This window comes from Typopeltis vanoorti, chromosome 20, assembly GCF_054136105.1.
Source record: "Typopeltis vanoorti isolate ZY-2024b chromosome 20, IOZ_Tvanoo_1.0, whole genome shotgun sequence".
NCBI lineage: Eukaryota > Metazoa > Arthropoda > Arachnida > Uropygi > Thelyphonidae > Typopeltis > Typopeltis vanoorti.
The window spans coordinates 94,459,892-94,474,771 of record NC_143568.1 but is presented as its reverse complement, the minus strand read 5'-3'; the positions used below and the strand labels follow the sequence as shown (position 1 = coordinate 94,474,771).

General features: G+C 33.6%; 1 protein-coding gene across 1 annotated transcript in view; it reads right to left on the bottom strand.

Moving 5' to 3' along the window:
- Nucleotides 1-14,880, bottom strand: part of LOC150095675 (18S rRNA (guanine-N(7))-methyltransferase) — a 136,094-nt gene that overhangs the window by 87,174 nt on the left and 34,040 nt on the right. The window contains exons 4-5 of the mRNA XM_090410109.1: nucleotides 11,511-11,603; nucleotides 8,111-8,193 (exon numbers count right to left, since the gene is read on the bottom strand). Of these exons, the coding sequence (XP_090266235.1) occupies nucleotides 8,111-8,193; nucleotides 11,511-11,603 (176 nt within the window). The remainder of the gene's footprint in view (nucleotides 1-8,110; nucleotides 8,194-11,510; nucleotides 11,604-14,880) is intronic.

Genomic DNA, 14,880 nt, shown 5'->3' with positions numbered 1-14,880 from the left:
TTCTTCCATATCAAAAGTTTCTTTCACTGCCTCTTTAACTTCCTGTGTTCACCATAGAGTTCTGATTTTTCTATCTTTACAGACAACCTTACCACATGCCTCTCTAGCTGAATCAGTCAGTGTCTTCTTCAGTGCTTGCCACTGAAGACTGTAAGACTCTTATACCACCATACTTCAGCATTCTGGTCGAATATCATCTACTCCTGATGCCTTTCCACATTTCAAGCCTTTGATGGCTTTTTCTACTTCAAGTATGGATATGTATTCCTGACTGCATGCCTGGTCAGTGTTTTTTATCACTGTGCTGTCATCACTGCTTGTTTCATTTAGCAGTTTTTCAAAGTAATTACTCCATACTTCAAAGATATCTTTTTCTACCATTTTTATGTCACCTTTATCATCTCTAACTCCTTTTACAGCACTCTTTCCTCCAATCCTAAGCTTCTTCAACAAGCTCCAGAATATTTTGCCACCTTCTTGATATTTATTTTCTATATTCTTGCCAAAGTCCTCCCATGACTTTTGTTTAGCTAGTTTTACACAGTGTTTAGCATTCTTGCATTTGTCTCTATATTCTCTAAGAGCACAAGCTGACTTATTTGACAGGAACTTTTGATATGCTTTCTTCTTTTCCTTCACTGCCTCTTTAACTTCCTGTGTCCACCAGGGAGTTCTGATTTTTTTATCCTTGCACACAACCTCACCACATGCCTCTCTGGCAGAATCAATCAATGTTTTCTTCAGAGTTTGCCACTGAATCTCCAAGGTTTGATTCCTGTTCTCAAACTCTTTCATTTTCTTTTCAATAATCTTTGTGTATTTTAGTCTACAGTTCACATCTGAGAGCAGCTCAACTTTTATTCGCTTTAAAACTTTCTTACATGTTATTCTTTTCAATATGAAATTCAATTTTATCCTGCTCAAGACTAAATAGTGATCACTTCCAATTTCAAATCCTCTGTACACTCTGGTGTCCTGCACCAGGGAGAAAACATCACTATCAACAATAACAGTGTCATGACGTTCTATTTTCATGTTATGTTCTAAATCCGCCATCTTGGTCCAAGTCACTCTTATCAATATAACAACTAATTGCAAATTGATCACCGATCCAAAAGTAGAGAAATTTATAATTATACTGCGCCACCCTATTTTTAGATTAGTCTATACAAAATAGTAGGATCAATTTTTAATTAAGTTAGCAGTCTCCTCATTTATTTAGCCGAATTATTTACTATTCCACTTGGGGTTCCTGCAAGATTCGAATATTTATGAACGGTTCAATAAAAGGGAATTCAGGCAAACACAATATTTAGATTAACAAAGTAAAACATTTAATATATGATATATATAACAAATACAAGAATTCTGCTTTAAAATGAAACAATACAATCAACTTAATACATCTTGCTAAGTCACTCATGCCAATTCAATGTTCTAAACTTTCACATACAATTTACAGCTTCAAAATCACAAGCTTTCTTAATTCAAGTTAATAAAACGAAACTTCTTATTTAATCAGACTCCACATATCTATCAGCTGTACTTAATGTTTAAATTCACAGGAAGCACTAATCAAGGTATACAATATTCCAAGCAATTTTATTTCGGACTTTGAACTTCGAAGATATGTTAATGTTAGAATAAACAAACAAGTATGACTACTCTTACCAGATACAATCTTCAATACATCAATTAATTGTGAGCACACTTATGAATTAACTTATTCACGTTAGCGGAACACATTAATAAAAATTCTCCAATGATTTAACTGAACTACTGTTAGTTGCGCTTCACTAAAAAAAAACACATCAATAAGGCACTGATATCTTTCCTTGTTTACTTTTCTCAAACTAGTTAATTTCAATATAATTCTTCTCAGGGCAACATAGAATTAAGACGTAATCCTAGACTAACTGGAACTAATCAGAATTTTCCATTGAATGTCCAGTTCTTTATTTATCCGGATACAGCATTAATTTTCTTTTACAACACAGCTGACTTAACTTGCAGCTAAGTATATGATTCACTATGTTTTGGCTCACTTCTAAACATTATTCTCATGAATTTCTGCCCTAGAGAACTTATAATTTTCTTCCACTTCCTTTGCTTGTATCCTACCTTCCTTCCCGCTCCGCAAAAACTTCCTCTCTCCTCTAATTAAAAATCTTATCTCTCTATATAATATCTTTCCTCTCCTTTTTGGTTCCAAGGTCACGCACTCTTCGACTCGTGCTTGTTTATTTCATGCGTCTCCATGACAACGTATGAACGTAAATATTTCGCTAATGTAATACAACGCTCTACTCTTACATAAGTGATTACATAACATTAAATTTTCACAAATAAGAATAAACAGAATATTTGAGCTACTTATTCAGCTTTTTCATTACATATAGAATTAATTATAATAATACTTTTCGTTACATCATATATATATTTTAGTTATTATAAATTGTGCACATATTATTGCTTAACAAATTAATAGTATGTTAAGTTTAGAATAAATATTTAAATAGTAATCCTTAATTAAGGAACAATAAATAATCTTCTTCTTCTTCAGCAGCTTCTCCCACTTAAGTGGGGTCACTGTTTATTATGAGTCTTTATTATGAACAATAAATAATCTTTATACAAATTATGATTAATACATAATAAGCAATGTTAAATGTGAATGAAAAAAAATAAATTACACAACATAGTTTCATTCACAATTTAACAATAGTCAATGAGACTTTTCTTATTCCTTGCCTCTTCTCTCCCTGTGAATTTGTTCACATTTTTATGTTGGAACATGGTGTTAGTAATAACCAGTCCATGTCCTGAGCAGAAATCCAACAGATATTTGCCATTATGATTAGCTTTCCTCTTTTCTCCAAATTTTCCCAAAATATTTTTGTATGTCTCACAATCATTTTCTACTCTGCTATTTAGATCCCCAACAATGACCAAGTTTTCCTTTTTCATTGTGTCAGTTGCTTTTTCTAAAGCCTCAAAAAATTTCTCCACTTCTACCTTAGTAGAACCTTCTGTGGGACCATAGGCACAAATAAGTCTCATTGTCCAGTTCCCCATTCTCATATTTGCCACATTACTCTACTTGAGACTGACTGCCATTCAAGAAGATTAGCCTCGTAGTTTGTGTTGAATACTATGGCTACTCCTTCTTTTACTTGATTGTCATTGCCTGAATATAACATTTTGTATTTATTGCTCAGAAAGATCTCACCAGTTTTTGTCTTTTTTGTTTCAGTCACCCCTATTATGTCGATCTGGTACTTATCTAATTCTTCAGCTAGCTCCATTTCTTTGCCATTCAGGCTTCTTACGTTGATAGTACCGATCTTTAACTCCGGTGATGTTGAGTTGGGGTTTGTTTTCAGATTTGTTCCAGTAGCTGACTTTTCGCTGTTCGCCCTGGTAACCTGTCAAAAACAACGGGGGCCTTGTTTAACTGGGCAACGCCCCAGCCGGCATGAAATTTTGTCATGTTGTACCATCATTTTTCATTTTGGTTTAACCAATAAGAATACAATTAGGTCGGCTAAATCCCAAATTGCCAGCCCATCCTCATTTGTTCAGTATCCAAGTAGATACCCAACAGGGTGCACCACGAGAAGGTGAGGATTGGACATTAGGTCAGAAGCCCTGGTCGGTTCTCCGCATTCCTTTAAAGGCTATGTGGAGGTCTCCTCTCAGTTATACAGCTTTGACCCTTAAGCACCCCTCTGTTTCATTTTGATCACTATCACTGTTATCTTCATTAAGATTACACTATCACTGTTATCTTCATTAAGATTACACTATCACTGTCATCTTCATGACTGACTCACTGTTTTTAATCAGGATTCAGAACAATACAATTGCAATAGTGATGAACAACAAGTGTCAGTTCATTAGCACTCATCGAATTTGTTAGATTTTCTTCATTAAGCCTAATTGCTATACACTTAGTAGTAGATCCTGTAACAGTTTTTTGCATATTCAAACAACTCATAAATAACTTTCTCCTTTGATGCATTAAATCCTGTAAAGCCACTGCCAACACTCTCATGAGGAGCATTATCGATACAGACCACAACTTATGCCATTTCTTCAGTGTTGATACCTGTATGCTCTCTCAAGCACTAGCGACGAAACAAAGTACTTTCAGATTAAAGTTTAACAAATGTCTCTACAGGACTGCCAGTATTTACATCTAACAAACCTTTCATGAAAAGTGAGAGTTACTTAGCCTTTCAAAGCATAAGATTCCTTGGCCTTAGATAAAGAATGTATACATTTTGGTGGTAAATACACTATAGACATTTTTCTTACACATGAGTTAAGCTCTCCAGAATTAGAATTTTGTAATCTTCCAGTAGGCTTACAGGTGTGCTCAGGCTTCAGGCACATTTTTTTTTTTTTTGTAAACCATTCTAATAATCTTTGTAGTAATCCATCCCTTCTTACTTGTATATATGATGGACTAAATTTAATTCATTTTTAGGTCCTGTGGTATTTAATTTTTCCTATCAACAGTGGCTTACATCTGTGCTTTCCCACTGCATTTGAGAACCCTAGGACAGCAATGCTATCCTTAGATCTGAATCTAATATATCCTTCTTAATCCTCTGCTGTTAATGTTCTTTGTGGTGGGAATAGACAATATCATGCAATTTCATCAGCACTGTACACTTGCTCATGATTGAGGAGGTCATTACCTACAAGTTTAGTTTGTCCACATACTCAGTAGTTCCTTCATGGTTGGTTTGTGGATGTTTTCTCCCCCACACTTTATGGAATAACTTAGCCTGTTCCATTAACATGTTACTCAACAAGTCCACACCATCACTCTAATGTTGAAAAAACCTTTCATCATTCAATCATGCTCAGTATGCTTATATTATAATAACATTTGCTTCTTGGAATTTCTGTATGCAAAGAATTAAAGTATTTTGTCCATTTCATTTTTTTTAAACTCTAAACAGTTGATGTAAGCAGAATTTCTGAATGAAATGCCACTATCAAGCTGTTTTGATGCTTCTATCTTATCATGTATCAATACAGACTTGTGCTTATGCTTGACACCACTATCACCACTGATAAATGGAAGCCATAGCTATGGTTAAATGTAAGCATAATAAGTTAAGAATCACTCAAAATCTAGGATATATACCAAGGATTAACCAACAAATGCAAATATAAATAATTAAACAAGTCTGCACTACAAACAATGACATCAGTGAACTAATCTAACGTTCGTGGGAATTTAAAAGTATGCTATAGTAATCCCACTGAAAGTTGAAAAAAACCTTATACTACATTAAGACTAAGGATTGGCTAAGAGATGGTATAGAGACAAAGCATAAAGCTTTTTCAAGCCTCCAAATAATTAAAGTGCTGCTCTCACACTGAGCAAATGAAATCCATCTATCACCTAAAGATAATCACAAACATTCATGTTCATAGTGGAATTCTAAACTACAGCCTGTTGGTTGGGGGAGTGAAAATACTATCCATTTGAACAACCAGGACAGCATATGTATACTATACCATGTATCCATGCATAACTTTGGACAAAGGTCTCTACAGGACTGCCAGTTTTTACATCTAACAAACCTTTCATGAAAAGTGAGTTACTTAGCCTTTCAGAGCATAAGATTCCTTAGTCTTAGATAAAGAATGTACAATTTGGTGGTAAATACACTATAGACATTTTCTTACACAGGAGTTAAGCTCTCCAGAATTAGAAGAATTTTGTAATCTTCCAGTAGGCCTACAGATGTGCAGTGTGCTTGGGCTTCAGGCACAATTTTTTTTTTTTAAATCATTCTAACAATATTTGTAGTAATCCATCCCTTCTTATTTTTGTCCAGACATTCATATTTTTGATGTACTTATTTTATACAGAAGTCCAAAAATAAGAATATCAAAATATGTTTGTTACACAAAATCTGAGAACTCTGGCTTCTCCAAGCATACCAGCAATACATATCATGAAGTTCAATGAAAGAACACAAGGATATTACAATAAAGCAGCTATTTCTACAAAGGTATTATAATCATTACCAAAGACCTCAGAGGGGAGTCAGATAATCAATGAGTATAGTCATATCACTCATGCCAGCTGTTATACCTTTTCTTGAATTCATTCACACTACCTGCACTCTTCCAAAGGCAAAAAAAAAAAGAGATTCCAATCATACCACTCAATGAGAGTAAAACCTAGCTCTCACTCCTTTCTTGACTGCATTCATTCTTAATCATCATGATTACCCTCTTGTCCTCTCACCACCCTCCATAAAATGAAAAATTCCACCTACTGATATCCTGTATGACCCTTTCAGAAGTATGCAGGTCTATCATATCACCCCTCTTTCTCTTGTTTGCTAACACCCACCTGTAGTCTACAAATTCTCCTCATAATCCACATTTCAGGGTCCTGATATCATCTATAACACTCTGCACTCTTCTCCACTGTATTTGCATCACTTCAGAAACTAGGAGACAAGATCTGTGCACAATAATCGAGGTGAGATCATATCAAGGCCTTATAAAGATATGACTTCTTTATCTATACACATAAACACTCATTTCAGAACTATAATTATTCTGAGCTGCATTTGCAATTTTTGTGACTAAAGCTAGGCTCCTGCCTAGCTTTAGTTTGATCAGTTTTTCAAGCATAATCACACCAATATAATATGCCATTAGATATAACACACCAAAGTGTATAACTTTATATTTACTAGAGTTTAACTAAGAGCAATTTTCATATGACCACAATTCCAGCCTATTCGAATCATTCTGCAAATATTGTATGTCAGCTGCATTTTTGATTAACCTACTTTTGTTTGCATCAGCAAATAGCTTTGTCACCTGTCAAATTCTTCCCACTGTAATTAATAGGAAGATTGAATAACAATGGACCAAGGACTGATCCCTGGGGTATCAGTCCTTGTTATGCCATTAATCACCTTAAATCTTGCACTTGCATCCTCCATAACATTTTTGATATCTGACAGTCAGCCAGCCACTTATCAAAGTAATAGTTTATAATCCAATCCCCCTATTCTTCAACTTATGCAACCGCTTGGCATGCTGTATCCTGTCAAAAACATTGGCAAAGTCAAAAAGCATTGTGGTGTATCCGTTTCCCTTTTCTACCTCAACTGTAACATTATTATAAAATGTGAGCAAGTTACTCAAACATGATGTTCCCTTAATAAATCCATACTGCTCAGTGAAAATTATAGATTTTCTGTCAACCCATTTCTGTATGCGATCTCTTACCAACTTTTCCAAAGATACTGATAGGTCAATAGTTAGACACATCAATCTCTGCACCACCCTTGCAATGGGATTATACATTCTTTCCACTCTGCAGAATTTTTCCTGTGCTGAGACTCAAATCATACAGCCAGGCACGGCCAGTTCATTTAAACAATGTTTTAAACATCCTTGCTAATATACCATCAGTCCTCATTGCCAAATTCTTATTCAGTTCATGAATAAGAATAATAACTACTTCCCTGGATAGTACAACATGATGTTGCCAACTGGAAGTAAAATAGTTGTGTTTTTAACTGAAACTTCCTGTGACAATATAACCAGGTCTAATGCTCTTTGACCTTGAATTTCCTTCTGTTAAATGCAGCTCAATAAATTCAGCTTCATTCTCCTCATGAGATTTCACTACTATTCAATGCTTACATAATTAAACCCAACCATGATTACTCATTTAGCACTCATCAGGTTGATTTATAGATGCATTTCATCATCATCACAAGCAAATGACCTACTAGGCCAAACATTCCACCATTTATTTGATCTTGCTAGACTTCCACACAGCAGATAACTTCAAACTCACTACTAACATGGAAAAACTATTACTAATATTACAAACACAGCTTTCTATCCATACTATTACATTGGTATGAAGGAGTAGCAAGTTTGTTTCTTTGATCATGATTCACAGCAAAACAGTCTTAGACTTCTACATATAGTGATCATATGACCACTATATGCTGAAGTTTGATATAACAAAAAACACTTTACTAAGTGTTTTTTGTTATATCAAAAAGTTTGATAAGATAAAACTTTAGTTTGATAAGACAAAAACACTTACTAAGCATTGCTTGACTAATATCTACTCCAATCCAGAAGTGACCATTTTCTTCTAAAGCTTGTCCACTTAGTCCTGAACCACAGCTATAATAAAGAAAAAAATTACATTTAAAAAAAAAAATTCAAATGTAATCAATAATGGCAACAAGTATATGACATTGTATAATATGCAGACAATGCTTGGGTAGAAGCACAATAATTAACTATTTCTGGATTTTGTACATTATTCATATCTTACTTTGAAGGGCATTTTTCACATAGTTATTTGAGATATATTCTAATATGAAAATCAAAACACATGACTTGTTTACATAAAAATCTTTTTCTTTATTCATAGTATTTTCACTATGTATCTGTGAGCAGTTGAAAGATTAAACATCATAAGGGTGAATAACACAAGGCTTAACAATGTAGTTATGAAATTTTTTTTTATGTTGGGCCCATATACGAGAGGTTGGCTGGTCAACATATAGTACCGTATATGGGTAGTGAAAGGTTGGGAAAGGAGAAACTTGTTTACATTGGATTTAAAAGCCTGTATGTTATATTCCTTGGGAAATACGTCAGGGAGAAGACTATTCCACAGTAGCAGGGATGGAGGAGGAAAGGAAACTTATTCTGTGGGTTTCAAGGTGTACTGTGAAAGGATGTTGAGCGGCAGCTGTACGTGTTTCAATGGGCTTAGTACAGAGTGGGGGAATTATTGATGCTCTTTCAAATGAACATTTCCCATGGAAATATTTATAGAATATACAAGTCACAGAGACCAAGCATCTATGTGAAAGTGAGGGGAGTGAGTTGGTGAGAGATGGGTCATTTATCAGTCTAATTGCAGCAGAACAGCAATATTATTATAACCAAATTCCTAGCAAGAAGTATAAATTTAAAAAAACAATAGTGATGGACAATGTGAAATCTCAAGCAATAATACCTTACCACAGTGGAGATAAACACAATCAATTAGTATTTGTCTGTAAATTGTGTGTTCTTCTGACCAATTAGTATGACTGTAGGATGAAAAAAGGAGTTTACAGAAGGAAAAATCCTACCACTTCTATATGAGATAGCCCTTATAAAGATCTTTTATTTTATGTTAATTAGCATGTCAATATAATAATATATTAGTAGGTAATTATATCTTTTGCACATAAATATTTGTATTCAATAAATATATTCTGCAAGGTAGCATTTTTTCCAATGGTTTTGTATGCAAAGAAGTAAATTATAGTAAAGAAAATGCCTACTGTGATTTATGTTTCATATTTACATTTATAGATTACTTTTACTTATATTAAAGTAAAAGTATATGTAAAAAGCTGTCAGTGGAAAGATTAAAATTTGTTATCTTATACATAAAATGGCTAAATCAGCTCATCAAATCACTTGGTTGCTGAAAAATACTTTAACAAGCAGAGACAAACAGGTTATTGTTCCTCTGTATCGAGCTTTGATAAGACCCCATCTAGAATGCTGTGCCAAGATATGGGTGCCAGGGTTTCTTTTGGATGGGGAAGAGGTGGAGAGGATCCAGAGAAGAGTGACCAAGATGATAGTAGATCTATGAAAACAGGTTGAAGATTTTGTGGGTTGCAGAAATTGGTTGATAGGCAGAAAAGGGGTGATATGATCGAGACATTCAAATTACGTTTCTATAAGATTAATTCAGAAGATATTTTTGAGAATAGGACTGGTGGTGGGAGGACTAGGGGGGCCATCCATGGAAACTGGGCAAGAGTGTGGTTAGCAAGGGTGTTAGAACTAGGTTTTTTACTTGGAGAGAGAGAGAAATTTTGGGGATCGTCTTATATGCCCAGTTGCCTTGTACACTGGCATATAAGGTAGTTGGCTTTTTTCCAATACTTTCTCCTTCTCCCACACACACCTTGTAACTTTTTCCATTCCTCTGCAAAATAAGTAAACTAGTCAGAGAATATACAACTGTCAAACATAAAAGCATATTGAAAATTAGACTCATAAGACATACCTATAAAAAGACCAACCTTATATCTGAAGGAGGGTAGGGACTATTATATATATATATTATATATAAAAACATAATATGCAAATATACATGGCTATATAAAATTATAACAGTGATATTAAGAACTCTCTGAATCTTGAAGTCTATAATACTGACTCTCACAAAATCTGAAAGTTCTGTTTGAAGAACGTTTTTTGATATATTAAAAGAAATTTTACAGTAAATTTATATCACTCTTTATAAAAACATAAAAGAAAGCTACATTTAAAAGAAATCTAAAGAATTAAATATTTCAGGAATTACAAAAAAATACACAGTGCAGCAAAAAAGTATTGAATTCATATAAGCCAAATTATAGATAAGGAAAATATTTTTCTTGTCTTGAAAACACATCTACTGTGATAGTATTTAGTTAATTTCAATTTAGGAAATAGAAAAAGAATCTGCTGAAGCCAAAGTTTTTTTTTTTTTTGGGGAGGGGGGAATAAAGATGACAGTTGCGCATGGCAACCTCCTGGTAAGCAAGAAACCTCTGCCCAATGATCACTGAATAAGCAGGAACACTGTCAGGCAAACAGTCTACTTCTTTGATCACCAGACAATTCCAAACTGTCTAATTGCCACCTTACTTCTTACTAACTTCTGGATGAATTCCTTATAAATTATTCCTTTGTGATCAAAGAATGTGATAAGCATGGTTGTGATCAGCAATTTCTGAAAAGAAATCTTTTTTATTTTTTTGGTTAGCTTGGTAATCCCCATTTGGTTTCAGGATCATACTGAAAGTGCCAACTCTTGCTGAAAAAATAATGCTGTTTAGGAAATCAGATTCATATCAGCTGTTTTAAAAAAAACTTCTCCAATGCATCCAATCATTTCAGTTTTTGCTCAAAACACAAACAGTATGGAACAATCCTAAGTCTGTCTGTGGTAATTACTTATCAATTCCTTATTTACTTTTCACTCACTTGCCAGCATTCTCTGGGATGATAGTGAGCCATTTACTGGCAAGTGATAGCCTATCAACAATTTAGGCTACAGGTTGTCCACTGAGGATCATCTGCTACATCCCCTCACCAAAATGCTTAAACCACTGAAATGTGTTCAGTCAGGACAGAGCCTTTCCCCATTAGATATTCATTCATAACATTTTGTTATGAATTTAACACAGCTTCAAGCATAATTTGATATTGATCTGTTGTTCTATTCTTTGGATTCTGAAGGAGACATTTAACATGATGCACAAAGAACAACCGTAATACAAAAAAACTTAAGGTCAACTGATTTGAGTTGGTAGGACTGAAAATGTCAAATTTTTTTGGAGCAATACTCCCAGCTGATTTTTTCTTCTTTATTCAGAATCATTACTTTTTTTTTTGTCACACTATGTACAATAAACAAATGGCACAAGATTTCTTACCCAACATCAAGAATACAGCATGGCTTATCTGGTAAAGAAAGAAGTTCAATGGCTCGTTCTGCCATTTGTATTTGAATGTCTATCATACGGGAACTAAGGGAAGAAAAAGTGCTTGAAATTGAAATACATCAGAAAATTTTTTTTAAAATCAACAAATTTATTATAAAAATACTTAAAAGAAAGCAGTTATTAAAACATTAGTAATTTTTTGCTAATTCTGAAAATGAGTAACAATCCTTATTTACTTCATAATTTTGCTTCTATACAAGTCCTTGACCTCCCTGGAGGTCTCAGATAATAATAATAATATGATGCACATTAGCCAGAGAGGCATGTGGTGAGGTTGTCTTTAAGGATAGAAAATTCAGAACTCCATGGTGGACTCAGAAAGCAAATCCTGAAAAAAACATTTATTGAGCCAGAGAAATGTGAAGTTGTCTGCAAGGATAAAAAAAATCAGAACTCCATGGTACAAGTCGAAGATGAAGAAAGCATATCGAAAGTTCCTGGCAAGTAAGTCAGCTTGTGCTCTTAGGGAATACAGAGAAAAATGTAAGGCAGCAAAGCACAATATAAAACTAGCTAAACAAAAGTCATGAGAAGATTTTGGTAATAACATACAAAATAAATATCAAGAAGGTGGTAAAATCTGGAGGCTATTGAAAAAGTTCAGAAAGAGTACTATAAAAGGAATCAGAGATGATAAGGATGACATGAAAACTGAAGATAAAGATATTTTAGATGTCTAGAGTAATTACTTGAGAGACTGCTAAATGAAACAAGCAGTAGTGACAGCATAGTGGTAGAAAACACTCAATAGGAATGCAATCCAGAACATATATCAGTACTACTTGAAGTAGAAAAAGTATCAAAAATCTGAAATGTGGAAAGGCAGCTGGAGTAGATGATAATCAACCAGAAATGCTAAAATATGGAGGTATAAAAGTTTTACAGAAAGCCTGGTCAGAGGATGAAATTCCAGATAATTGGAGTAGAATGCTCATAGTACCCATCTGCAAAAAGGAAAATAACACTGGATGTGAGAATTACAGAGATATTTCCCTGATGAGTGATCCTGGTAAGATTTAGGCAAGTATACTTAAGAAATGGCTAAGAAAAATTGTGGAGGAGAAGCTTGGAGTAGAACAAGTTGGGTTCAGGCCAAACAGTTTGTAGATCAGATTTCACTTTAAGACAAACAGTTGAGAAAGCATGGGAATATAACAAGGGTCAGTGTTTAGTTTTTGGTAGATCTGAAAAAGGCATATGCCAAGATGTCAAGACAAAAGCATTTTAAAATACTCCAGTTATATTATAAATGAGACATTATATCAAGCAATATGTAGCTTATATTTGAGATGTATATATGATATATAAATCAGCACAAATCGTCATGGAGAGCCAATTGGTGAAAAGCATTCAACTACTAAGTAATGATCTGAAAAAAATTTTTCTGATTAGCAATGACAATCAATTATAGATCTTGTTCCTCTGCTATTCCAAGTATATTTATTTATTTGAAAAAAAAAATAAAGAAGTATTAGTTATTTTAAAATTATTGAAAATATAGATGTCTAACAGTTCTCGACCATTGTTATTTATGAAAAGTTCGCCATATTTTCCTAAGACATTAGGATTGGATTATTTCCAACACCAGCATTAAGATGGAAGATGGCATATTAAATTTGGAAAGAGACAGTAGAATTAGCAACGCTGGCATAGTAGGAAGAGTTGAATACATTTATATGGAATGAGAGAGAGAGATTAGTCAAAACACTAAACTAAGTGTATACAAGACAGTTTTCAAACCAATTTTAACTTATAAATCTGAGAGCTGGATTAGAAATAAAACTCTTGATCAAAGACTGAAGACCACAGATATGAGAGTCATGGGAAAGATTATTAGGGGACTGAACAGATTGCATCAATGACAGTATCATATTAAAAATGAGGATATTAAGAAAGAACTTGAGACTGTTAGCATCCATGTGTTAGCAGAGCTAATCTCATGTTGTATGGCCATTTAAACAGAATGAAAGAGTAGCAAAACAAGTGTTCTTTGCCAGGTTGGCAGGAAAAAGACCCAGAGGAAGACCAAGGTGTAGGTGGATCGACACAGTAAAAATGCCTTAGAAGACAGAAATATAAGGTCTAATAATATGAATGTTGACAGATTCATAATACATAATAGGCTACTTTGGAGGAAAATTATTGATAGCAAGTTAGTAATAATGTAAATTTTTTGTGAAGTACTATCATAATATCCTATACACCCCTAAAGGAAGGAATTTGATTATGCACATGTGTGCATCATATGCTAAATTATATATATTTATGTGACACACACACACAAAAGGTTGTAAACCTATAGTATATTAGTACCATATATGGACTAAGGATTTTTTTACTCCCTCATTTTATTAATTTTAAAACAGTTTTATATTTTTATTTATTTTTTACATAATCCAGAAAGAAACCCAACTCTAAAGACCAAACATGAAACGTTTTCAAGTCATTTCACACTTAGCAGGACAGAGATCTCAGGGTGGATGATGAAAGTCATCTCCCACCAAAAGACAATCACAAACATCATGCTTGCAGTGAGATTATATCCAGAAGCCTGTTAGTTGCAGAGTAGATATACTAACCATTCAGCTAACCAGCTGGCAATATTTGTGGTTCACTTGTGTATAATATTAATGGAGGACAAAATTTGCCAGTCTAGTTGGTTAAGTGGTTAGCCACAACAAACTAACAGGAAACTAGTTAAGATTGCACTATGAGCATTATTATTATTATTATTATTATTATGTGACACTTCCAAGGAGTCTGAAGACTCATTGAGGGAGGTAGCTATTCATCTCCACCACTCAATATATTACTAAGCATTTAATATACAATATAACATATAGTGTTTAATATTATTTACATTGGACTTAATATTTAATTTTATTATATATTATTCACTCCTGAAAATATAAGTTTTGGACAAAATATTTTCTTTTGATATTTCCTTAAAGGAATAAAACTTCTGAGAAATATTATGATTGGCTTTAGGTGAGAGATGAACTCCATCATCAAGAGTGCTTATTGAAATTTTGAGTTTCACTTGTGTATATTATGAAGAGAAATTGTTTAAAACATAGTGCAGAAATCATTGACCTAATCTCAGAATTTTGTCTTTATAAGACACTGTATTAGAGATATTAAATAACATAAACATGACTGGAATAATAATGTATAATTTTTACAAAAATTCAACAATATTCTTCAGTAATTTAAAGCTTCTTTCTACAATCATAATAAGAAAGAGCTACTAGAAAGTCTCAAGCAAAGTCCCATAGACAAAATATGTTAAAGGAAATTCACT